The following is a 26,715-nucleotide window of genomic DNA, read 5'->3' as shown; positions in this document are numbered from 1 at the left end:
TCATCTTTTATTTCAATGATACTGTAGCAAGAGTTGAATTGTATGTCCAACAGCTGTATGTTCTTAAGAATATGTGTAATGTGTGATAAGTATTGTTTAACTGGCCTGCACACCCACTTCCAGGTGTTTCCAATTCCTGGTTGATAGCACCTGAAACTCAAGCAGCAAAATGGGAATTAGCCATCAGTCATTTTATTATATTATATTATTTTAGTGCTCTTTTGTGAAAGACTGTTCATTACCTGACTGAGCTTGTTGACAACACTGTTACTATTGTGGATTTGTTGTTTGATGTAAGCTGGAAATACATATTTATAATACATATTTCACATAAGTTGTTATATATATTTATTTATTCATAATAATTAGAATTCTTTTTTGATACAGTCCTATACGTGGGTATAAGCCACAGTATACTCTGGAGCTAAAGGGTTAAATATATTGATCTGTCAATCTGGGATGAGGGATCTTGTCCACACTGTTTGCCTTGTTAGACAACATGTGCATGACAATTTATCACTAATCCCTTTCAATCTTTCCTTTTCTCCCTTTCTCTCACTGTCTTACTTCCTTTCGCTTGTGTTTTACTATTTATTTTTTATTTTACTCTTTCATTCTCTATTGTTTCTATCTGTCTACTATTTGTTTGTTTTAGGGGCGGATGTGATCAATTTTGATGGACAGGGTGTAATCTCATATCGTTTTAAGGTACTGGATTTGTTTTTTTGTTTTGTTTTTTATTACACTGAATATGCAAATTAAATTATTTAAACTCTTTGCAGTCATTTTAGATTGTCTATCTGAGATCCTAAAACTGACCAACATTGATGTGATATGATGGATAATAACTAATAACACTTTAGTTTTCTGTTCTTTAACCTTTAGGTTAATAATCAACATACTGGTATAAGATGATTGCAAAACATTGCATCATGTAAAGCTTGAGAATATACTTTTTTATGTTTATTGTTTTGATGAATTTCATTCCATGAACATAATAGCTGTGTAGATTACTAAATCATAACCAACCTGATATGTACCAACACACACAAATTGGAGTAGTTATTTGCAACAGCCTAGTATTATTTTTGGGTTTTGCATTTTGGGTAATGGCAGGGGTTCAAGCATATGAAATCATGCTTTGACAATGATATGGAACTCTCAAACTGGGATTAAAAACCTTGTTATTCTTCCTTTTCCCTGCAGGCATTATTACCATAATCGATAAAAACATTTTTCTTTGTTTGAATGTAAATGTGAAAAACTGTTTACCTGGCATAAGCATTCAGATGTCAGACATGGGACAGTTCAGACATCATTTTTAGTAGTTTGAGTGTTTTATAAATAAAGATTTATTTTTCATGATTTTTTTCCATCTTTTTAATCATAAATGAGCCATCTGTGGTGTTAAGCAACCCATTGGAGTTCATGGTGTTAATTCACATTCGTGCAGGTGAAGAAGATGAAGATCATTAAGGATGTGATAGCACTGAGGTTCAAGACATCAGAAAGCGAGGGTGTAATCCTCCATGGGGAGGGCCAGCAGGGAGACTACATCACCCTGGAGCTTCGCAAGGCCAAGCTGCTGCTGCAGATAAACCTAGGTGGGCAAATCATGCCTTTTCATTTATTTAGACAAACTAAAGCAAAGCAAATAAATTGTAATTCCACACTTTTGTTATCAAAATGTATAGATTGCCTGTCAAGATAACACTATCTTGGAGCAAAGATAAAGTGCCATGGCACAGCATATTACCTTTTATGCTGACAGAATTGGAATAACCTTTAAGGACACCTTCCTGCAGCACAGAAACAACAAATGAGTACCTGTACCCAGCGTTACAATGAAGTCTTAATAATGAGCTGTGAAAGAAATATCAGGTGTGTTATTATGGGCAGGAAACAGTAATACAATTATGTTTGCTTTACAATGGGTGAGAGAATAACTTGAAATGCCTCACTGACTGTGTCTAATGCCTGTGTTTTATAACTAACATTATTATTACATGTTAATTACAGGAAGTAACCAGTATGGTTCTATCTTGGGTCATACCTCTGTGACCACTGGCAGCCTCTTGGATGACAATCACTGGCACTCAGTGGTGATTGAACGTTACCGTCGTAATGTTAACTTCACCTTGGACAGACACACTCAGCACTTCAGGACCAATGGAGAGTTTGACCACCTCGATTTGGACTATGAGGTGAGAAGCAAAGTATACAGAGTGCACAGAAAGGGACAATAACAGTCAAAATAAGTCCAACAATTGTTGCCCATGTTTGGCCATGCATTTGTACCACTTGCATGTGTTTGAGCCTAGTTTCAGAGCAAATAGGGCCCACAGTGTCTCAGAAGGCTTTAGAGGCCTACATCAGCATTTTACCCTAACCCTCAACCCAAGCTCTGGGATAAACTTCCCAAAACCTTAAAGTCCAACTGAAATTAAATTGCATGTATTTCTGACACAGCATACATATCTGTTGTGTAAATAACTTACACAATAATTCTTCTTTGACGAAAACCAGCAGTATTGACAATACATGGAAAATAACACTGACATTATTTATGACTACAAAAAGGGGATGAGTAACTATTATTTCAGATGGACTTTAACATATGAAAAATTGATGGAGCTTTAGGGCAGGTAATTCAATGTAGCTGGAATGGACTCCAATTGCAGGAAGTTCAATGCAGTAGAAAACATTGTGAGAAGTCTAGTTTAGGAGCTTTGGGCAATACTGATTTTCAGCACATACTGTATCTGCTAATGTGAGCAGTTCCCAGATAAAATCTGAACGCTTCAAAACTGATGGAGAGTCTCGACAGTGCTGTTCAATCATTTCAAACCTGTGAAAACAAGGTTTCATTTATAGTTATTCGTTGTCTCCTTCTGCTGCTGTTTATCCCTACAGATTCTGGTTATTGTAGTATTTCCAGCATGTTACCTGTCCTTATGGGCTTTACTGATTGTGTAAATGCATTTTGAGGAAACAGATGGTAGCTCGTCCTCCATTGTCTTAACAGTACATTGATACCACACAGGAAATTAGATATTGGTTTTACACTGTGCTTTAATGCTAATCCTTGAGATTCACATAATTAATGTCAGTCAGTAATGGAATGCAACAAGTTCAGCTAATAATACTTAAAACAGGAAATTGATTTTGGAATGCATAATGGGTATGAAATACATTTTTGTGTAATGTGATTGTGTGCTGTGTACATTGTGTGCATGTGAATCTATACATGGGTACATGCTTGTGTTTGTGTGTGTGTGTGTGTGAGTGTATTGATATGTTCGTGTGTGACCTTTCACCAAGCATTGCTGATATGGCTGATCTATTCCAGTGTTAAGTAGGATACTGAGAAATGGGGCAGGACAAACCACAGTCCAATTAAACTGAAGCCGTTGAATTAAAGAATCTTAAGGGAAATCTATACAACAGGGTGAACCAGAAGGTATTGTGTGTGTGTGTGTGTTTGATTTGCATGTCGGTGGTGAACTCTGAATGTATCCTTGCATTGTTATTTCCTGACAGAGTTGAAACTGTGACCAGCTTTTACTCAAAGTGTAGCCTACGACTGGACTAAATGTGGTCCACACACTCCGCCTTGTGTGCTTGTGTGTGTGTGTGTGCAGGGCTGTACATCTTCTGCTCCCATTTAAGCCTGTAGACTAAATATCCGGGTGCATGTGTGTCTACCCTTAGCTGTAATTACTAAGACTACTGAAGCGTCACAGCAGACTCCGAAACACACACACACGCACAGACACACACACACACACATACGGATAGACAGACGCATATCTATTGGTAAATGCACACCCATCTCCATCATTTTGGCTTCCTTCAGAGTTGAAAGAATAAGACTGAACACTTGCACAAAAGTAATATGTGAATATGAAACACACTTTGCGTTTGCATCATTTCGGTGTCCTTCAGCGCTTCTCACCAGATGTCTGTTTATTAGCCTCAATCTTCTCGCCTCAGTTCTCCTCTCATCACATCTGTTCCACACAATCCCCTGTCTCCTTCCTGTAATGCTCTCTCCTGCTGCTACTGTGGTCACATTATATAAATGTACATGATATTTAATGTATATATATCAACAGTATACTAATATCAAAGTATGTGGTTTAAAAAATATATATATTTGATGCCTTGAGATTTAACTGATGCACAACTGACCTAAAGGTGGCACTACGATGTTTGTCAAGCACATTCGGATGCCACCGTACAAAAAGTGCATAGAGTCATACAGTGGTCAGTCTAAACTTGCCTTCACATTGTCATCATAAGAGGTTTTTTTCATGGTCAGAATTGAGTGTTTGTAGACCTTCACATACCTTCAGGATATTGCACTACACACTACACACAAAAGGACAACATCACACAAACTCTTACCAACAAAACCAATAAAACGTGTCCCTTTTAACCGTTAGCCTTAATACCATATCCGTCTGTGACATTTCACTGTTGTCCATTTGATTGTTTGTTGGTGTGGGTTGGCAAACGTTGTCCTTTACTCCCCAATTGCATGACTGTTTTGACCATACAGTACACAGGTAACCTACCTGGTTAATTTAATTAGTAAAATATCAAAATATCTGTAGAAAATGAAAATTAGGGGACACCCCAGTTTGTCTCCATCCATGGCTGTTTGTTGTGAAGTCTCAAATGTATTAGATTGGACCATTTAAATTCAACTTATTTGATTTATTGCTTCATCTCACTATTGTTGACTCAAATTAAGGTATAAAAATGCCCCAAAGTCAAAGTTGGTCTTATTATATATTTGAACATACATTAATTGGAACACATTTTGGTCAGGGAAATTGTCAAACAATAATGTCTGTTTTTATTTTCATTTCTTGTCAACTATATCTAGATTATTACAATTCTCTCTAAACTAACCAAATGTAAAGGAAGTTATAATTTGTCTTTTTTCCACTCTCCATCTGTTTTTACCTTTCTGCCCTCTGTCTTTCCAGTTGAGTTTTGGCGGTATGCCATACAGTGGGAAACCAGTGGGAGGAGGGAGAAAGAACTTTAAAGGCTGCATGGAGAGCATCAACTACAATGGAGACAACATTACAGACCTGGCCCGCCGAAAGAAGCTAGACACCTCCAGCTTTGTAAGGGAAATTTGCATATACACAATCACACACACATTTGCATATTATACCAGTCAAAAGTTTAGACACACCTTCCCATTCACTTGAATGAGAAAGTGTGTCCAGCAGCAGCAGCAGAATATTGACCATAACTCATTATTGTCATGCTAGCTCTTGTAACTGACCTGAGTCAGGAAGCAAATTATTCACTGCACCAAGAAAGTTTAACAGATTCATAATTAATCAGATACAACTGACCCATCAGTGGCCCCTCTATGTATTTGCCTGCTGTCCCTGTGCTCCCTCTTGATATCACAGCTGCCATTTTATTATTTTACTGCAACCTACAAAGACAGAATTTCACTGCAACCACTGTGAAACACTGTTTTCAGCCTATTTCAACAGAATAAAAAGTATATTAAATGCCTTGCTTCTCTTCATCAAATACGCAGCCCTGTGGATGACTGCTGAATGTAACTTCAGCACATTAAGTGTTTTGCCATCCTTAAAATTAGTTACTGAACAGCCTTTGATAGACTCTAAAGTCTCATAGCCCTCATCTCTCCCCATCTCCTGTTCCTCCTTAACAGCCAGTGTATCTTCTTTGATCTCTGTTGAACTGATTGAACAAATGGAGGCACTAATCAAGTTCATTAAAGCTGCACCTCTAATTCTCTCTGATGACTCACACCGTCATTCATTTCTAATCAAAACAGATCCGCTCTCAAATTTCACAGACACTCTCACACACACATACACACACACACACACACATGCACAGATGCAATGAGAAATCATCAGTAGTTGATAAGGCAGTTCAATAATGTGTGTTTGTTAATGATTTGATTAAGAGCACAATGCTGGAGAAGCTCAGTGGTAATTAGTGTTTAAATTCCACAATAGTGTTTTTTTTCTACCAGCACATCCACATAATCCAGGTTACTGTTCAACCATGGTTTTAAACACAGGGTGAGTCAAACAGGGGCTATTTACCATGTGTACAAGGAGCACAAGCCTTTGAATCTAGCTTTAGTCAGGAGCATCTGAAGGTAAACAGACAGAAGCTAGATTCAAAGCTTAAAGGCCCAGTGAATAAATACATGATTTTCTGAAGTGTTGGGCCATTTGAAATATCCAAGCCACTTCAAATACAGGTCCACATTCAAGGGATTAGCTTTATTTTTTATTCTTTTGCGTTGGAGATCAGTTGATGACTTTCCATTATCTCTTTTTGTTGGTCTTATTCTGTCTCTGAATTTGTGTGTTAACAGCGTAACCTGTCGTTCTCCTGTGTGGAGACCCACACCTTCCCCGTCTTTTTCAATGCGACCAGCTTCCTGCAGCTGCCAGGACGGGCCAATCACAATACAGTATCTGTGGGCTTTCAGTTTCGTACGTGGAACCCTGATGGGCTCCTCCTCTTCAGCAATGTTGACAATGGCACGCTGGAGATATCACTCAAAGATGGCAAAGTTCTAGTTCATATCAATGTGACGATGGCAAACAGAAACAACCGGGTCGACTTATCATCAGGTGAGTTTGACACACTCACAAAAAGTTTAAATGCAGCTCTTCCTTTGCTTTATTTTCACTACAACACTGATTAACTCCATTCCTCACTCACTAGCATAATGAATAAAGTCAGTAGCATGGAGACAAAACAAACAGTTTCAGACATGTCCAAACTATTCCATTAAGGACCGTGTGCCTACAGGTTTTTGTTCCAACCCATCAAGAGCACATGATTCAACCAATTCAACTGTCTGAAGACTAAAGGTCAGTTGATTAAATGAGTCAAGCATGGTGTGCTCCTGCTTGGTTGGAATGAAAACCTGCAGCCACAGAATAGTTTGGCTATCTGTGATTTACATAATGAAACACAATTATCAAGACACCTGTCACTGTTATATTCCCTGTTGTACTCTATTATAAGAACCACATTTCATTTGGAGTGTTTGGTAAAGTTTGAAGCAATGTTGTCCACATTTTGAAACTTCTTGCAAAAGTGATGCAAACAGAAGTTCATGAGGGTTGAAAGGCTGACGTCTGGGCTTAGTTTTACATATTACTGTATTCCTAATGTATATGGACTACATCTATTTGTAATTAGCTTTTTGTAGTACCTCTGCAGCACTGTCTGTACTTTTAAGCGTTGGCACAGAGACTACAGTTGTGTCAGTTGTGGTCATAGTCAATTAAAGCTGGACTGTGGGACTTTTGAGTCCCCCCTCTGGAAGTGTGAGTAATTACAAAAACAGTCGACATACGCTTAAATCATGGACTCTGCAGCAGCCCACTTCGTTGCTACGGTTGCGGCTGTATTTTAATCGACTTATTTGCCCTTGTAGAATGAAACCCTCACATTGTTATTATCTTTTGTTTTATTGTATTGGCTTCTCTCTATATCTTAGAAGCTGATTCAACGTTTTCAATTATGGTATCACAGAATGTGCCTTAAATGTTTGTAATGTTATAATACTGGAATAATAAAAATAAGTACATACATTGTTTTAAGCATCACACAACCCTGCAAAATAAATACTGTCCCTATCAGAATTTGATCCATTTGGAAAGTCTAAAAGAGGTGATTACATTATATTTTTAATTCATTTTAAACCCGACACCAGAATAAAATGTCTGGTATACTGTGAATTACAAAAAGATTTATCTAGTGATGTTAGGCTTAATCAGAATTGTATGAACTCATTTGGCAAGGGATTTATATGTAAAAGTTCCACGCTGCAGGTTTAAGATATTCCTCTTGGTCCAGGCTCAGTCTCGCCTCTCCACAGTCTCTGACTCAACATGTTGTTGATTTATGTTGTCTGGAGCCCAACCACACTAATAAGCAGTCCAATGACAGAGCAGATTTCCCAACAAAGAAAGAACATAAAGAATATTTTGAAACTGCAGCAATGAGATCAGATTGTGTTTCCTGCTTCTTCTGCCACAAATGGCAGTCAATAAAGTAAATAACTACACTTTTATAACTAAAAGTGTTTGTGATAATTGCTGAATAAAAGCATGTTTAAACACGTCACTGAACAACCTGTTTGTGTTTTCAGAGCTGCTGTGCATAAAGCTGGAATGTTTAGAGTATTGATCATTTACATAAAACACCAAGAGAATAAGGTTGAAATTAGACCTTTTTTTTCTGCAGCGTGTCTGTTCTTAATGGTTCCTTTCATTTTCTCTTATCATACAGACTCTCTTATCCTCCCCTTCTTCCCTTACTCTTATTTCCCCCCTCTCTTTTGTCTTTCTCATTTATTCTGTCCACTGCTGCTTTAATAGGCCATTATGCCCAGGGGTAGGGATTATTACAGAGTTACCCTCTAGGCTAATTGGGCTTGAGCCTGCGATTACATCAATATAACTAGAATATACAGACACACAAACACAGTCTCACACACAAAAACACCCACTCTCTCCTTTGATTCTGTTATTAGTATCTCTAAGAAAGAAAGCCACACTGGCTTCTGGCTTCAATGACACAGTGTGAGCTGAGTAGACTTGTAATGAAATGCTTAGTCCCTCTTAATGGCAAATATACTGAGGAGAGACGTGCAGATGTGCACACACTAAGAAGAAGAGAGGGAGGGAGAAAAGAGAGGATCTTACAGAGACTACACAATCCATTTTTTTCTTTTGCCAGTGGGGATAATTTGTTTATGAAGCTGTTTAGCAACAGCTTATTGAGATATATAATCAGGCATCTACTGGAAGGTAGGCTTAATCCACATATCTTTTTATTTACTATATTTAACTGATTTAACTTTCAACCTTTAAGATGATATTTATAGCTGGGACACAGTAAATTACAGAAAGTGATATCATACTGGTGTGGATTAGTTTATCTATAGGAGAAAGACACAAGGAAGGCCACAAAATAAAAAGGAAGGGGAAAATATGTTGCCAGACAATATCTCTGGCATTGAACATGTCACAATAAATCAGGTTTAGGGGTAAGTTCTTCTAATGCGCAAAAAAGAAACATTGATATCGTGAGCTAAAGTCGTGCCTCAGCACTCGATCTAAACTGGCTACAGTGAAGTTGTGTTTTGATTTTTTAGCTCCCTGGGACACCAATCAGTTAGGAGTCCTCACCAGGTGGCACACTTTGTATCAATACTGTACAGACTTTGATTTTTGTCTTTATTCCGGGCCGAAATAGACTTTAGAGAAACTTTTTAAGAAACTATTTGACAGGGTGGTCGAGTGGTTAGAGTGCATGCCATATACACAGTCGATTCGGTTCGAATCCCGATCGGAGGTCCTTTGCTGCATGTCACCCCTCCCTCTCTCTCCCATGTTTCCCGTCTGTCTGTTGTCTATGCCAACAAAATCTTAAAAAGTCAATTTCCCACCCGCTTTTGCTTTAAATCCTGTCACCTAGCCTATGTATAAACAACTTTTTTTAAGATTTTACTCTAATAACGTACTGTGACCATCAACATAACTGACATAGCGTGGTGTAGTATTTAAAGCTATATTGAAGGAATATTTCATTTTTTAACATTCAAGTCATTATGATTGAGTCTCTTGTTTCAGTGTACCAGTCTTTATAAGATGGCAGTGATACTGTAGAAGTACAGAGAGTTTAATTTAGAGAGTCCAACATCTAACTAGCCAATGAGTATCATCAGAGTCAGGCATCAGTCATTGTCCTCTAGCTACCAGTTTATAATAATAATATAATTTACAAATAGTTTTCTCTGCAGGTGCAGTAAAAGACAAAGGTGGAAGAAGGAAGGGAGAGATGAAGAAAAGCTCTGTATTTCTGATAGCGTCCAATCACTTTAGTAGTTCTTCATAATCTCATTCTCGCTACAGTGGGTCCCAAGCCATTAAAGTTAATTTATTTTCCTTTTTGGAGATAGAGCTGCAGGTACAGTGGATCTCGTGTGCTAAGAATATACACATAGTAATCCCCCTATGCATAACACATGTGGTCGTGTGGTTGTGTGTGTGTGAGTGTGAGAGAGAGAGAGAAATAGAAATAGAAAGAGAAAGAGAAAGAGAGAGACCTTACCCTAAGGCTGTTTGTGACCTGCAGAAACATGATCTTCACTCCTTTGAGAAAACCTCTGTCATTCCATCCTCTTCCTCCTCTCGAGAAGTGTAGAGGCAGATAAAGAAAGTGACGGGAAAATGAGGTCTTTGCGTGAATACTCTCAATTAGACTGTGGGTGTCTTCTCAAGGGTGTGTGTGTGTGTGTGTTAATAGAAGGTACTTACTTGTGATTCTTGCAGGGACTCTGATCTCATTTTCTCGTCACTTTCCTTTTACTAACTTACACATTTAATCTCCAACTCTCTTCTCTTTTCCTCTCATCACTCTTTTTTTGGAATTGTAAAACAGCTTTGTTGGAGCAGGGCTGGAAAGTGTTGCCCTGATGGCTTTACAGCAGGATCAAAACATGTTTTGATGTGCCCCAATATAAATCACACCCCTATTTTCCATGTTACCCATTACCATGAAATAATCCAATAAACCAAAGCCAGTGAAAACATTACATAAGTAGCTGGTGAATGTTGGTATTTGTCTTTGAATACTGTAGGTGTATTCAAGGTGTGATCCTCTGATCATGATTAATTATCAGATTGGGCAGGCGCATTGTTTCCATGGAAACAATACTCGCTGTCTCCAGTGTGCTTTTGCCAAATGAGATTTTCATGCTGACAGTGAGGAAATATGTGTTTTGGCACTCCTGATTGGTTGTCAAAGAAGACAAAAGACTTAAGTAGACATAATTAATCTTGATTAATTAGATATGTTGAAGTAAAACTTCAAAAAACATGAAACTATAGTTTAGCTTTCTACATTCTTCACCACATTACATGTTTTTTAGACAGTGTCAGGTAATGAATGCAAGATAATCTTAAATACAACTTTAGATGCACTTCTTCCAACAATAAAATAATAACCAAATAAATAATTCCCTGTTCCCACACATTATATTGCTGTCATTCTTCAGTCCATTCCCTAAATAGTATGAACGTATCTAACATTTGTTGCTGTCATACTGTAGTATTTTGAATTTCCTTTCAATCATTTTTGTATCTCTTGTATCATGCTTGTACAGCTTAATGGTTATAAATCATCTTTGTATACTTCTAGCATAATGTAACAGTTTTATAAAACAGGTATTTGTTGTGCAAGAATAACTTTCATCAGCTTTACTTGGTTGCTCTCAGTCTTTTTTTTTGCACTTATTAATTTATCCCTTCATTATTTCAGTAAATCAGCCAATTTGATAGCACCAGGACAATTTGTCACCCCACAAAATCAGTCAGAGAGGAGGCGCATTGCAAAGTAGAACAAATCAGCAATATTTTGCAATGTTAATTCTGTGTGTTTGTGTGTGTGTGTTTGTGTGTGTGTGCGTGTGTGTGTGTGTGTGTGTGTGTGTGTGTGTGTGTTTTTACATGCATGCTTTCACATCCATCGACTCAGCCAGAAGTTATAACATCAGTTCTTCTGAGATGCGGAATTACCATCACTTTCTCTCTCTCACACACACATACACACACACACAAGGTTAACTTGCACAGCGTGAATAGGAAGCATAAGGAATTATAATAATGGAAAGGCCCGAGGCACAGATTTAAGGTGGGAAAAACACACTACAGCCACCCCCCATTTATAATGTTACACTATTTCATTCCCGCTGAGTGTGTGTGTGTATGTCCCTGTGTGTGTTTGTGTATTAATGTGTATATAATATGTTATATTCTCAGGCTCTGTGTGGTTGGCATACAGCCATCCATAAAGATGTGTGGAGCTCTACAAACTACTTTGGAGGACCGAATATTTAAGAGTGGAGGTGGATAGATTCATAAATGTCAAAGGGCCCCATACTTTTATAGAAGACAAAATTCATTCATAATGTACATGCAGGATCAGTATGTAATAGAAGCAGAGGGACGTAGGAGAGGAGAGAAGGAGAAAAAGATGTAGGGCAAAAGAAAAGCAGTAAGGATGAGAGAGGAGATGGGAAGAACGTAAGCGGAAAGGAAAGCAGAATGTTAATGTTACAGAAATAATACCCACACTCTCTGCAGTCTTATAAGGATTTATCACAATGATGTATGATAGTCCTAACTTATTCTCCAAGGACAGGAAACAAGAAAAAAACATAGAGTAACAGCAATAAATAATGTTTCTGCCCCATGTGTAATTTGATAATATGATAACTGTTGTGTATTACTTTCCAAAATATGTGTACTGGTAATTAGTTTCTACCATAGGGAACATGATCAGTATTCACCTGGCCTCCTCCTATCAGCTATAATAACTCCCACCCCTCTTTCCCACATTATCTCAGGGGTTCACCATCAAATAAACCCATGTTTTCTCACTGTTTTATGATGTATTTAGTCCTTTATGAAGCTGTCATAATCTTACTGGCTTAAAGCATCTTTGTCTCCTACTCATGGTTTTACAATTCTCAGTCACAGTAACATGGATTATGCATTTACAAAAAAAGGCGGTATTCAACCTAAAATACAATCACAGTGGACTTACATTATAAGTTCATTTACACTACATTACTTGTACACAACAACACACACACACACACACACACACACACACACACACACACACACATACCCCACACACTCCTGTGCATTACTGCTGTTCTTGCTGTTTTAATCCTGATCTTTTCAGTTCCTGGAAAGCTTTTGTGAAGTAATGATTCATTTTTCTCACCATATAAAATCACGGCAACAAGCCTGAACTCAGTTTGACCTTCTCTCGATTTATTGCTTTTCTCCGTTTGTCCCACATTTGTCTACAGTATGTTTAGTGTTTACCCTCATACTGTATGTCATACCGATTGAGTATTTTTTGCTTTATTTTTTAATGTTATTGTAGTTTTATGAGTTTAGTTCAGCTTACTCTAGCTCTCCACCACGTTCAAAATTCGATCATGCCACTGTCTGTTATCCATCATTGGAATCCATAGTAGCTGTACTGTACCTGAAATTGGTAGAAATAAAATACTCACATAACGCTTTGTAATCAGCAGGATATCACTTGGTCTTGGTTATTTGGGTGTAAGACAGTCTTGAATGTGGGATATGTGCCCTCTGCATATAGGCTTTCTAACTGTGATAGCATTGATTCTGTTTGTACCTTAACTCCCTGTATTATGGATACATCTCGAGCACTGTGCTCAGTGCCTGTGATCTGCAGTGGCGTGCACATTTTGGGGGGTAGGTGCTCATTGAAAAATAAGGTTCAGCGCGGCCTGTGGAACTGCCGGCTGCCGTATTATAGCAGTGTGAGATTTATCGCCCTCATTTTCCATGCTAGTAGATTATCACACGCTTTCAATCGTCGAGAATTTATAGATGATCATGTCAACATGGGCCACATACAGTACACTGTTAAAAAAGAAAAAAAAACTTTCAAAAGGGCACTTGTTTGGTCCAGAGGGCAAAGGGCAGGTGCTATAGCACCACCTACTGTCTATCTGTGCACGCCACTGGTGATCTGAAATGGCTTCATCTCAATTACTGATGCTAGCACCATCACGTATTTTACATGTAGATCTAACTGTCCCCTTGGTGTAGGGAGGCCTTTCAGTATTATGGAGTTGATAAAGTCCTCCAAGTCTTTGCTGAAACGCTGTACACTCAGTAGTCATCATGGAACACAAATTTCAGCTGAGTGCAAAAAAAAAAAAAAAAAAACCCAACTGCAAATGTTCTTCTTTATTGGAGCATGATGCGTTTTAGGTTTCTACCAGCTGACTCAGGCTTATTATAAATGCTAATGGAAATAAGAAAAAGTGGATCAAAAGTTAAAACTCATTGATGCATACTACCAACTTAGTATATAATTCAATATAATGCTTAGTTTCACTGTAGTTATAAGACATGATGAATGCCATCTATTCGCCACAGAGATGTTGAGTTAGGTCAGAGCTAAACAAAAAAAGGCATGACTTTGCATGTTCCAGCCACTTTAAAACGTGTCACTGTGTGAACTGTGTCATTCAATATGACAAATACTGCCTCTTCAAGTAAAGGAAACACTGTAAAGACAGCTCTATTATTACAGTAGCTGTAGCATTTTATTTGTGTTCTCAGATCAGCCACTTTGCCAGCCCTTTCTGGCATTGAAGTTTAGTATTGGTGACAGTGAGCTCCACCCTGTGTATCGCTGCCAGGTTTCTCCACTCCCTCTCTTCAACCCAGGTGTCAAGGGTGGTGGTGCTGTCCTGCCCACTTGTCTGTTTGTGAATTGGCTCAAACTATGAACTATGCTTTGCAAGAGTTTCTTGAGCACTTTTACTCTCTGCCTGAACCTATGTCCCAGTCTATAACATGCAGCAATGGTGAGAGTACCAATGTGAGTTATTATTGTTACTAGTTACTATTGAAGCCCCAGCAGGTACTGTTGGTATGTCAGTCAGACATTGTCTAAATTTTAACCGGGTTACCTACAGTTAGACACAGGTACAGTTAAAGATGACTGCTGTTTCTATGACAAACTGACACAGAAACTTTACTGTGTTGGTACATTTGGGACTTCTCTGTGTAAATACATCTTGGGGCTTCACTGTGTGTGGTATGTCATCTGTCAAGTTATATTTGGTGTCACCATGGTAACAGGGCAATGTGGACCTCCTGTCAATATTTGTGTGTAATGTCTGTGGTTTTGCATGCATGCCCAGACCTTGTAAGGGGTAGTGGCTGTGTTTGGGGGGAAAAAACTGGCTGCTGACCTTCATCCTAAAACAAATCAAAAAATTCAAAATTAATCAATCTTTAAAAAAAAACAACATAAAAGCAACACAGTGAAAACAAAACAAAAACAAAGACTGGTGTAAAAGACAAAAGACAAAGAAAAGACATATCGCATACTGAGTTATGAGCCAGAGAGTAAAAATGTCTAAAAACAGGCAGTATGGAGGCCAGCCTAACATGCAGAGGCAATCTGTCCAGAGTTTGGGGGCTACAACCGAATGGGCACAGTCTCGCCTGTGCTTCAACCTTGATCTTCGCACAATCAGAGGCAACTGCCAGCAGACCTGAGTGTCCTTGAAGATACTTGTGGTTGTAAAAGATCAGAGAGATATGTTGGAGCTCATTTAATGATTTTTAGGCAAAGAGTAAAATTTTAAAATCAATCGAAATGTGCTTGCATGTTTCTGTTAAAAGAAGAACTGCAACGTGCATTTTCATCTGAATCATTTATGTCAGAGTAAAACTGGGATGGACGTTAATATACTGTCACTTACATGCAGTCCACATTTACATGCATGATTGATGTTAATTGAGTGTCTTTTAGAATATATAGCAATTAAGACTCTTTTGAAGACGACCTGAAGTAATTAGGTTACTTGAATTAAGGCCATAGGCTATATACAGCAAAATGTAATGAGCTAAATAACCCATTATATGAAGCATTAACTCTGTCATTGACATATTCCTTCATCGCTGTACTGTAAATAAGCTTGTTCATCAAAGTTTTCTTCATTTGGGTGCATTTCCTCAATATAATGCACATTGTTAATCTCCCCAGCTATGGACTTTGTTTCCACACAGCCGAATATGTTAGCACTGATCGTATGTAGCAACAAAATGACGTCGGTTAGGGTTAGGGTTAGCAAGGTAGAAAAAATCACAGGGCAGGTTGAAGCATGGGCTTTTGACTTGCAAGGACCTTCTACATATATTAACCCTAAGTTTTGGAGCTTTGAAATATTTAGTATAGATGTACAACATCATAACAGTACATAAATAGAAAGCAGAAGCATAATATGTCCCTTTAATGAATTCATATTATTTTTAAACTATAGTGAAATTACAACTGCTAACATAGGATACATTTTTTCACAATGTTTTTAAAAGCCTTGGTGAAATATCAAATTATTATGATTATTTGAAAGTCACACAGGGAACATCAGAAAACCACTGAAGGTGCTCCAGGTGTTAGTATCATCATAAAGACCACTGCCTTGGTGGAGACGCATATAAACCACACTTCCCTTTTCAAGCTGTAGAATTAATGCATTTGCAATGAATGTATGAACACCAGATAACTCAGAGTTGTGCAGAATTCTCTGACTATTATGGTACATATTCATTGCCATCCATTCTCCCTTCTCCTTATTGTAGGCAGTAAATCTGAAGTAGTAGACTCCTTTGACAGGTGCTGTGAAAATACCTGCAAGAGTAGAGAATCAGAGAGGTCAGTGCTGACTGTCCCTCAACCAATGTTATAATTTTAGGTCTCATGCATACCTGTAATTGGGCTGTAAGACTCGTCAATATTTGTGAAGACTCGACTGTAGATAAGTGGTGTTTCAGTATTGAATGGTCCAATTTTTCCTGCAGTGGTCAAACCAGTAGAGAGAGAGCCTTTAAACACGGGACGGAAACATTTCATTTATAGAATTAGACCAAACAATCAAAATGATCAAAAATCCTATTTTTTAAAACTGTGTATGTTTCTGGGGTTCTCCTTTAATACCTGCAATTGCCTTCTCTATGTCGTCCAATCTGATCTTGCTGAGCAGTAGTTCATTCTTAGAAAGATTCAGCTCCTCCCTGAGAGCTGTCACATCCTTCTCGCTGGTTGTCACTCTACAAACCAGTGCTGCCAGTTCTGCAGCTTGTGCTACGAATTTGAAGGCCAGTCATTCCTCTGTTACTTATTTGAAGATTTTTTGAAATGGGTCCTAAGTCTTTTGTTTACTATCTGAAATTTTACATTTTATTTTGACAACAACACATAAATATTGTTCTTTGAGTGATCATTTGCTTATGTACTGGAATATATATATTTTAATTCCTTTAAATAAATAGTTTAATAATAATAAAATTTAAGTTAACCTTAAAATTTTATCAAATTTATAATAATTTTGATAATTTAAGAATTGTTTTGAGTAAAAATGCCAAAATTCACTCAGCTTCTCTGATATTAATATTTTCTGGTTTTCTCAATCTTTTCTAATAATAAACTTTTAAACCTTTAGTTTTGCACAGTTGGTCAGACAAAAGATTTTAAATATAAGCAATTGAAAGCTTAAGAAATTGTGATGGACATTTTTCACCATTTTTCTAGATCACAAAGCAATAAAATAATTGGGAAATGAAACTATTTATTATATATAATTATTTTCATTCATAATAATCCTTGCAGCCCTAGCCTTAACAATACACATGTGCTGAATTCACTACATCCATTCTCTTTCTCCAGTCTAGCCACTTTGTCTCTCTAGGCTTGCAGTTCAGCCTTGGTATATGTCAGTTCCACCCTCTGCTCCACCACCATGTCTCTCAGAGCTCTCAGCTCAACCCAGATATCTGTGCTAGTCTGGCCACTTGTCTGTAAGCCTTGGTGAGCTCCTTCACTTTCTCCTTGAGCCCATGTCCCAGACAGACAGAACAACACCACCATCAGCAGCAGAATATCCCTCATTGTAAGACCTGAAGACTTCAGGAGTACCTCTCAGGAATATAAGGAACCAATTATTTATGTACTCTTTGTCCCAGTGACCACAGGTGGTATTAGCAACAGCGCACGAGGAAAATTCTTAGAGAGAGAGAGAGAGAGAGAGAGAGAGAGAGAGAGAGAGAGAGAGAGAGAGAGAGAGAGAGAGAGAGAGAGAGAGAGAGAGAGAGAGAGAGAGAGAGAGAGAGAGAGAGAGAGAGAGAGAGAGAGGTGTGTGTTATATATAGTGTCCATTTCAACAGGCACTTGTGTCTGTTTACACGTGTGCTGCAGTGAGTATGAAGATTCAATAACTTTTCTATCACTGATAAGCTGAACATCCAAAGCCATTGCAGGTGATGTAAAAGAGATGAAGGGACACAAGGTTACACAGTATCTATTTTCCATTATGTTCTAGGGGTAATAGAGAGGGACAGTATGAGCAGAGAGCTTGAGAGTCATTACATCCAACCAATATACAGTCAAAAATGGGGTTGTTGGTGAAGGGTGCACATCAAGGTCACTACCAGAACTGATTTTTTAGCAGACACCATCCTCTCTTAGTTCTCAGTTCATGACATTACAAGTCTCAGTGTCAAACTAAATGACTGTACTCCCTGGAAAATGTTATTTTTAATCACACTCATATCAGTGCTGTTGTGTGTGTGTGTTTGTGTGTGTGTATGTGTGTATTTAACCAACATTACCCTGAACAAGGCCACAGCAGTCACACCCCTCAGCAGGTTGTCTTTAGTGATGCCATGATCACATACTCACATGCACACACACACACACACACACACACACACACACACACACACGGTCGCCCAGCTGATGGAGATTAATTAGTGCAGACTCCCTGCTGACGTGAAAAGCACAGTCTCCAAATTAATTATGGGAAGATATAAACAATAAGTGTGTCTTATAGAAAGTGAAAACACACACATGCCGCACGCAAAGCAAATGCGCTCACAGAAGTACTCGCACCCACTCACACACACACACACACACACACGGGTCAAATGCATTGTCACATGCAGCACGCTAAGGTGCATGCGTATTGACTTGCATGCAGATGTGTTGAGAATGATTTGCACGTGACCGTACCTTGAACTTTGCTACAGTGTCCTCACTATCGATGTATTACATTCAGCGAGGCAGTGAGCTGAGACACACTCTGCAGCAGATGGTCGCGAGAGGAGAGGAGTATGAAGACAGAAAGAAAAAAAGGAAAGAGTGAAATGCTAGAACAACGGAAAAGAAAATAAAGACAGAGATGGAAGAAAGAATCAGGGACAGAGAGGGAGGTAGGGAGGAAAGGATGAATAGAGATTGGTGTCAGTAAGAGGTGATGTATAGAGGATAGGGTGATGAGAGTGAGCTGGCTTCTCTCTCGGCTCCAGTAGTAATGTCCCTTTCCAAAACATCACTCATATTTAATGGAGCACAGCTACAAGGAAGGAGAGAGAAAAGAAGAGCACAAAACTTGCATGCACCAACGCAGTCATACACACACACACACACACACACACACACACACACACTACATGGACATATGTAGAGAACACAGCACATTACAGACTTATACGCACTTGAACTGAATGCTCAAAGCTTGCATGCACAGATAGAGAACACACACACATGCACTCTGGTACTCACACAAACAGGGGTTCTCTGAGAGTTAATGGAGTTGAGACACAGGGGCCTTGAGACTGGGAGCTGCACTCAGCTTGGTACAGCAGAGAGCGAAAGGAGAGAGAGAACAAAAGAGAAGAGGAGAGGAGAGAAGTATTAGAGAGCATTGGTGTACATATGAGAATACATGTAGAAGTGAGGGAATAATGTGGTAGAGGCTGGTAGATGAGCCTTAGCTGAGTATTTTTTAACTCTGTTGAAAGCAACTTACACTATATAGGTGATAGAGATGGAGGTGTAAGAGAGGCAACAAACACAAGAGTGCATTCGCTGTGGAAAAAGAAAAACTGCTGTATTACAAGATAGCTACACATCACAGACAGAAACTGCTACATAATTTCCCCACCCACACACCTCTTACCCATGATGAGTCACCCATTCGACTTTTTCCATAAATCCCTGTCAGGTCCTTGACATTCTGCTATATTTCCTTTTCCACCTAAGAAATGAAACCAGTGTTGAATATTTTGTTTTAACCTACAGTAAAGTCAGCAGCTAAAATCAGAACATTATGTGCATTTTTTCATCATATTGTCTACTAATCAGTGAAAGAATGTGGTTTCCCACTTTTAGAGTTATGAATCACCTAAGACCTTGTGCTCACCAACATGGTTTTACACTTCAAAACACTTATACTTATTTCTGCCATGTTATTGCAGGCTCGGGCCTTAATGACGGCCAGTGGCACGCAATACGTTTGGTCGCCAAGGAGAACTTCGCCATGTTGACGATAGACGGTGAGGAGGCATCTGCTGTGCGTTCCACTTCACCCCTCACCATCACCACAGGAGGAACCTATCACTTGGGAGGTAAGGGTCACCCCAACATCATCGCCACAGATTTCATTGTGACTCAGATAAATGTGAGCGTAGACTGAAACTGAAACTTCTCATGCAAGCTGTGCCAACAGTGGAGGTATTGTGTGTGTGTGTGTGTGTGTGTGTGTGTGTGTGTGTGTGTGTGAGAGCTAAATATGTCTATAAATCATTTATCTTGCTAGAAATCTCTATCCCAGTGGCTAGAGTTTAGGAAGTTGCTCACTTAGCAAGAGCACAAACACAACTAGACCACCAGATACACACACTCACACACACACACACACACACGCACATGCACATGCAGCAGCCACAATCTGTCTGAATTAGGAAACCGCCAGGTTAATGATGCCAGACACCGCTGTCCGTCTGTTGGAAGATGGTCCGTATCTAAGTGTGCACATGTGACTTTGGTAGTGTGTGTACTGTGTGTGTGGTACCTGTATGAAATTACAGTAACTGAGAGAGATAGTCTGGGCTGTGATCGCTCCATCAGGCTTCTATCCCTCTCTGTCTATCGGAGCACAATCTCCTCCATCAAGCAAACCCATTTCCTCCGGCCAGTCAATAAGGATCAAAGCGCCTCACACACACACATCCAGATTCTTTTGATTCTGTTGTCCGTCTTAATTTACTTCTTGCTACTCTTGAGTGAATCCCTCTCATGTCCATGAGGTATCTCTATTTTTCATTCATGAAATCAAACTTTGTGAGGCCTTGATATACCAATTGTATTTAGGTCAAGAAACAAAAGCTGTTGTGTTCAGTCATCATTTGTGGAAAATACCTTAACCATTAGTTTTATCTATTTAGCATTTAATTTTATATAGTTTGTTTTGCAGAATCATCCAATAATAACATTTTCCCTTTATTATCTCTTATCTCTCTTTTACCCCCACTCTCTTTTTTCCTTCTTTGTCTGTTTTTTCTTGTTTCTCTCTCCCCAATCCCCAACCCTCCCCCCACCCCCTGTCTGCCTTCTCAACCTCTAGTCTCTCTTTTGATCCAATTGGGGATTTATTGATTTTTGTAAGCTGAGTTGGGAATCGATAGTAGCTGAGAGTAGAGGATCTCTGCAGTGTCTGTACATCTTGAAGAAGGCGCAGGAGACAGACAGAGAGAAGGAGAGTAAGAAAGAAAGAAAGAAAGAGTAGAACGCAAGATAAGGCTGGTAAAAGAGAAAGTAGAGACAAGTTATCAAGAAGAGAAGATAGTTTTTGGCAGAGAAATATAAATGATAGCAGGCTACTGAGGTAAAAGGGAAAGAGTTAGCTTATGAGTAGCATTTCTATCTCACTATATAGATTCTCATGGTATCCATATACATACATATTGTCCTTTTTTTCTGTTTCATATGGCTTTCACTCATGTGTATACTCACTCACATATACACTTATAGTACAAGCATTACTATAATCCAGAGATATACAACTGTGTTCTTTCTGATGTCTTTCTCTCTTGCTGACGGAGGTAACGTGTGGGCTGAATTGGCAGCAACTGTGACTGGGGTTTTACTCGTTAATTTTACATGACATAATGAATGCCGAGGAGCAGGGAGCCCGGTGGTAAACACAAGTTTGAAGGCTGCAGGGGATACAAAACTGCTGATTATTACTATGGCAAGTAGTACAAAGTGATATTTAGGCCACCACTTCACAGACAAGGGGAGAAGTTTCATTTCATTTTTAGAACTACTTTAACCAGTTCATTCTTAGTCCAGACCTGATATTTAAGGTATGTGTGCTGCTGAAGGTTGTTTTTAGCTTTGTACCTTTCTCTTTACTTTCTTACAATTGGCTTTACTTTAGATTTACACATTATATTGAGTTGTCATCCAATTTCATGACTTGATTTTTTTTGTTATGTAATGCCTTGCCTCCCCATTATCATAGATTTACAATGAAGGCCTCAAGTCATCCAAATCTATGAGTGAATGTGGGTTTAAAATCTTGAACAGTGTGTGTGGGTGTATTTGACCAAATACTATGAAGCACACATGCAACACACACACACACACACACACACACACACACACAGAAATAGACTTAACGAACAACTCAGATGGAATATCTTGAACATTTATTCAAAAACACTCCACCTCATCACATCTGGGGGCTAATTTCCATCCCTTCACAGAGGTAACAGAATAATATCGTCAGTCTACAAAAGATAGTTTATCCTTTGGCTTGCCCTCAATTACTCTCTCTGATCGCTCAGCTTGATGAGTCAGAGAGGCCAAGCGCATTAAGCTATCGTAAAGCTCTCTAACAGTATTCCATCAGCATTTTCTATGTGACTGTGACTGTTCTGTCAGTGCGCCACAATTAGCAGCAACCCCCTTCAATATCATGAACAGTCTATGTTCTTTTTATATACAGGACGAGGCTTCAGATTATGGCTGAGAGTCATTTGCGGAGGTTGAGTCATCCAGGTAGCCATCTGCTTCAAATTTAATGGCTTTAAGGCATCAATCTGCTGTGTTTTCATTGGCAACAATTTGTTTGTTTATCAGTGACCACAAACTGGACCAGACTGCACAAAATATACAGCCAGCTCTGTCGGATTTAAATTGCAGTCATTTCTATATCGTTCAAGTTAGAAAATCTGTCTTTATTTAGTATAATGCATTTAGTGAAAATGTCGTAGTGTATTCTCTACATGAACAATGACGGAAATGAAAATTGCTAGTATGCTGGTTCAATGTGGGTGCTTGCTGCTGTACAAATCTTGCTTGGTTGGAGGAAAGAGGGTTTGACTATCTGTCTGTTTCTATATTCTTCATTTATTTTTTTCCCCCACTGTGGCTAAGTGTTTATTAAGCATGGCCAATTGCCACATTAAACCATATCAAGACTAATTAGTATTATATTGAAGCTTGCCTGCCACACACATGCAGGAATATACCATATCAGTCAAAAGTTTGGACACATTTTCTCATTCAAGGGAATGGGAAGGTGTGTCCAAACTTTGGTACTGTATGCACACACATATGCACTCAAAATCTAAATCAATGTGTTTTACTTGACACTCATAATAGGATTAGAGTGAGAAAGAATCAATGAGAGTATTTGACTTAAACTGTACTTTCAATTATGATCTACCTGATGCAAAACCTTCCTGGCCTTTTAAGAGTGTTGTAATGCTGCTTTCACACCATGAAATATGCTGATTTATTTGGCCACAGTTTTGTTGTTTTTTGTTGATTAGTGGGGATGTTAAAAAAATCTTTCAAACACATATATACATAGCATTGTAGCCATGATAAAGGTAATACATATGGTCCATGCTTCCAGTATGCTTTCGACATTATGCTTCCTCATCCACTTCTTGAGTGAGAAAGGATCAGTGTACCAGGGTAATAGGTCATTTTCTTATTAAGGGATTCAAACACATACACACACACACACACAGGTTGTTGACATGGAGGCATTATATGAGAACAATTACCAGCCTGTGTTAAATCAAATGGAAAGTGTGTATATGTGCATGTACAATCATACCACTTACCGTGTACAGAATATCACCAGTGGGATATGATTACTTTTAGTATCCTCCAGGCCAAATACTGTCTCCATTAAATGTGAAAAATGGAAAACAGTTAGCCAGAGGCTTGACGTGCTCTCTCACTGCCTGGCTCTAAAAAAATTAAAGCCCAACCGACTACTGTATCTGTTTATTTGTCCCACCAGTGACAATTATGTCACTTTTGCAAACAGACATACTGTACTTGTCAACAGTACATGACACAATATTTAAAGTGCAGCTTCCCTCCTGCTGTTCTGGTAGATTTTATTAAGCACTTTGCTGAATAGTTTCTTTTAAATGAAGGAAAACTCATTTTTAAACATAACAGAGCTTCTTAATTCTTTTAGATAGCATTAATTATTCATATTGAAGATGTGTAATACAAGGACAAGGATTGTGAGATAAAAATATTTGCTAATTAATGCTTTAATTAACTTAACAAATGTATATTGATGACTATATGATGACACATTATGCAGTTCAAGGACCATTCCCAGAGACTTCCAGCGCTATGCAAATTACTTGACTAATGCATTTTCCTTCCTTTATTATTCCTATGTGTCTTAGAAACATGCCACAAGGATGTCAGGTTCACATACATTTCTCCCAACCATTGAAATGACTTATTCCTTGAGAACTGTATTATTTGACTTTACTATTTGAGTAACCAGTCAAGAATGTTACCTATAATTGCTCCTTCCTTTTGTGATTATGTTGCATTAAAATTCACGTGGCACTACCTAACACCAAGGTCACAAAAAGACAGGATATTCAGAGGAAGGAAGGGACTTGGCTCTGAGCTTCTGTCATCATACCCTCAACTCTATTCTCTCTCTCTTAATTCGATTCTGTTCTGTTTTCTGTTTTCTTTCCTCCACTTTTCCTCCCTCCTTCATTTCTTTCGTTCTGTCTTAATTTGTCTTTTCTCGCTTTATTCTGGCCATCACCCTTTCCTCTCATCCCGTTTATCCTCTCTAACCGGGTCGACTCCTTCCCTTTCCTCCCCTTATCCCCCTTCTTCTCCACCGCTCTATCCTCCGAGCGTCTGCTTTTAGAAGCAGTCTCCTGAACCCAAAGCCTATTTTACGGGGAGTAGTTTCTCACTCCTGACGCTGCGCTTAGAGAAATTAGTAAGTGACTGACACTACACATCCACAAATTGAATTCCTCAAGAGGGAAGAATGACGGACGCTCATATAAACACACATGCGCATACACAAGGCCATGAAGTCATGCTCTTTTCTCTGCAGGAACAGGAGAAAATGCTTTTACTAATGAAAGAGTACTCAATTATACAACCATCAACCCTGAAGCATGCTGGTGTTGATGGTGTGCAATGTTTCCTTTTAATAGTTTTAACATTTTTTCATGGTAGCTGCATGAATTTGGATTTTATGAGAATATACATATTGCAATAGTTTTGTTCCTTACTTCCATAACAATTTTAGAACTCTGCTGAGTTGCGCCTTTTATCGTCATTTTGGAAATGTCATGCTTTCTCTCACATTTATTTTATGTGCATGGATGATTGACAGCCATATGGTATTCGCCAGTCTTAAAATGTGCTTTTCAATGATTATTTACAGTATTCTATGTATGATGCAAAACCTTCCTAACCTTTTCAAAATAATGCTGCTCACATTCATACTCACCATTGAAACAACTTGGCTTATTTTGGTCTTATTTTGGTCTTGTATGAGCTTTTTTCAGTTAGCTTGGATGTAAAAACCTCTTTCTAACATATGTAGTGTGAATTAATACCCACAGTACTGCAGTAATAGCAATGGTTATATATAGGTTTCTGCATCATGCCACCTCTTCCTCTTCTTCATAATGCTTGTGATGAATTAGACATGAGATTCTGACGCCCGCATTTATCAGAAAATATGCCTGCTGTGTTTGCTCTGCATGTGTGCTTTTATGTGTGTGTGTGTGTGTGTGTGTGTGTGTGTGTGTGTGTGTGTGTGTGTGTGTGTGTGTGTGTGTGTGTGTGTCTGTGTCTGTGTCTGTGTCTGTGCCTGTGTCTGTGTCTGTGCCAGTGTGTGTCTGTGTCTGTGCCAGTGTGTGCATGTGTGTTTGCCATTGTGTGTGTGTGTACATGTGTGTGCACGTGTGTGTGTACGTGTACTTACATACAGTCTTGTGTATTCACACTTCTTCCATTGCTGGTGTGTAAAGTCCTTGACATGCGTGCAGTAATGGTTGGCATACTTGTATGTTATACTTCTTTTGAAGGTGCTCTAGTGTAGATTTGTGTGTGTGTGTGTGTGGGGGGGGGGGGGGGGGGGTTTGTAAGGCAATTGTATTGATATAGCTCATTTAATCACAGGTAAACTCAAAGGGGGCCTTGTGCAAAAACTGCTCATACCAAAAGATTATGTCTTAAGTGATGAGAATTTGTTGAATTTGTATTTATTTTATTATTTTATTGTCATGCTTTTGGCAAGGTGAGTTAGAGGCTCCAGTTCAGTTGTCAGGACAGTTCTCTGACTCTGACAGCTGCCTCAAGGTCTTTATGCAGGTCGATGTAAAGGGGAACATCCTCCCCTAATATTTTCTCATGATATATTTACATGACTGTCACATACCCTAAAACGCCTCAAATCAAAGTCAAAGACTGCTGTCCTTTAACAAAATGTTTTATAGCATCTATCTTAATGTCAAACTGTTCATCTTTTATTCCTAAAACAGTTCAGTGCTGCTCTGATATGCTGTTGACAGCTGTTTTCATATTTTCTAATTGCCGTAATTCTACTACTGACACTAATACATCTGTTATGTGTTTGTCTGCTGATTTCTGACAGCAGGATCGGAAGCTCCATAGTGGGTTTTTTTTTCTTTATACAACATTACATTTTTATGAATGAAACTTGTCCACAAGAGAAGCAGAACAGGTAGACTTATATAGAAATTTAGTGGCGTTGATTACACTGATGATCAGATGTTACGGATGGGCACCACCTAATGAAACAAGCAATTTACAGCCAGTTTATGCGGTATAGAGAGTTTAATGAATCGAATTTGGAGCATGAGCAAATCTCTAAGAAAGCTGTAAGACATGTTATGAATAAGAATATGATAATGTTCTTGCATGAGGTTTGTGCTATACGTT

General features: G+C 38.6%; 1 protein-coding gene across 1 annotated transcript in view; it reads left to right on the top strand.

Moving 5' to 3' along the window:
* Positions 1-26,715, top strand: part of cntnap2a (contactin associated protein 2a) — a 321,999-nt gene that overhangs the window by 180,953 nt on the left and 114,331 nt on the right. Inside the window, exons 6-11 of the mRNA XM_053342332.1 lie at positions 656-708; positions 1,454-1,604; positions 2,020-2,204; positions 4,995-5,138; positions 6,389-6,650; positions 19,923-20,072. Of these exons, the coding sequence (XP_053198307.1) occupies positions 656-708; positions 1,454-1,604; positions 2,020-2,204; positions 4,995-5,138; positions 6,389-6,650; positions 19,923-20,072 (945 nt within the window). The remainder of the gene's footprint in view (positions 1-655; positions 709-1,453; positions 1,605-2,019; positions 2,205-4,994; positions 5,139-6,388; positions 6,651-19,922; positions 20,073-26,715) is intronic.

This window comes from Scomber japonicus, chromosome 21 (assembly GCF_027409825.1).
Source record: "Scomber japonicus isolate fScoJap1 chromosome 21, fScoJap1.pri, whole genome shotgun sequence".
Lineage (NCBI taxonomy): Eukaryota > Metazoa > Chordata > Actinopteri > Scombriformes > Scombridae > Scomber > Scomber japonicus.
The sequence above is the reverse complement of the archived record's forward strand: the minus strand, read 5'-3'. Positions and strand labels throughout refer to the sequence as shown.